The sequence below is a fragment of the Penaeus monodon genome, chromosome 27 (genome assembly GCF_015228065.2).
Source record: "Penaeus monodon isolate SGIC_2016 chromosome 27, NSTDA_Pmon_1, whole genome shotgun sequence".
NCBI classification, from domain to species: Eukaryota; Metazoa; Arthropoda; class Malacostraca; order Decapoda; family Penaeidae; genus Penaeus; species Penaeus monodon.
Window position 1 is genome coordinate 11544711 of NC_051412.1, and position 446 is coordinate 11545156.

General features: G+C 58.5%; 1 protein-coding gene across 1 annotated transcript in view; it reads right to left on the reverse strand.

The window, feature by feature from the left end:
* The window catches only part of LOC119590575 (protein amalgam-like), an 11667-nt gene extending 11383 nt beyond the window's left edge, over positions 1 to 284 (reverse strand). The window contains exon 1 of the mRNA XM_037939245.1: positions 16 to 284. Within this exon, the coding sequence (XP_037795173.1) occupies positions 16 to 64 (49 nt within the window). The 5' untranslated portion in view covers positions 65 to 284. The remainder of the gene's footprint in view (positions 1 to 15) is intronic.
* Between the last annotated feature and the right edge of the window lie 162 nt (positions 285 to 446).

Below are 446 nucleotides of genomic sequence, written 5' to 3' on the forward strand. Positions count from 1 at the left end.
CAGTAGCATACTCACTGGTGAGGGCCAGGAGGCCTAGAAATAATATGAGTAATGAGGAGAACATTGCAGCCTGGCAGCTGGTTAACTCGGAAATTGTGCTGCCTCTTCCTCCTTACAACAGATGCCACTCTGAGCCACAGGCACGTTCAACCACACTCCTGGTCTGCAAGCGCGCGCGAGAGGGCAAGCAAGCAGAGGCTGCGCGTTCTCCAGGGCACGTGCGGGACGGAGGCTCAGGCGGACCGCACCGGGGACAGCACTGGGCAGACTGATGGCCAGGCCACTTGGGGATTATTTTGGTCCTACTTGTTGCTGAGCCAGAGGGTGCCACTGCTCTGTACCCGGCCTGCGCCCCCGGTCCTGCAGCCTCCCCCGGCATCCCTTCTCCGTCCTGCATTTACGTGACATCTTTAACACAGACAATATCCACATCTCCGGTGATCGAC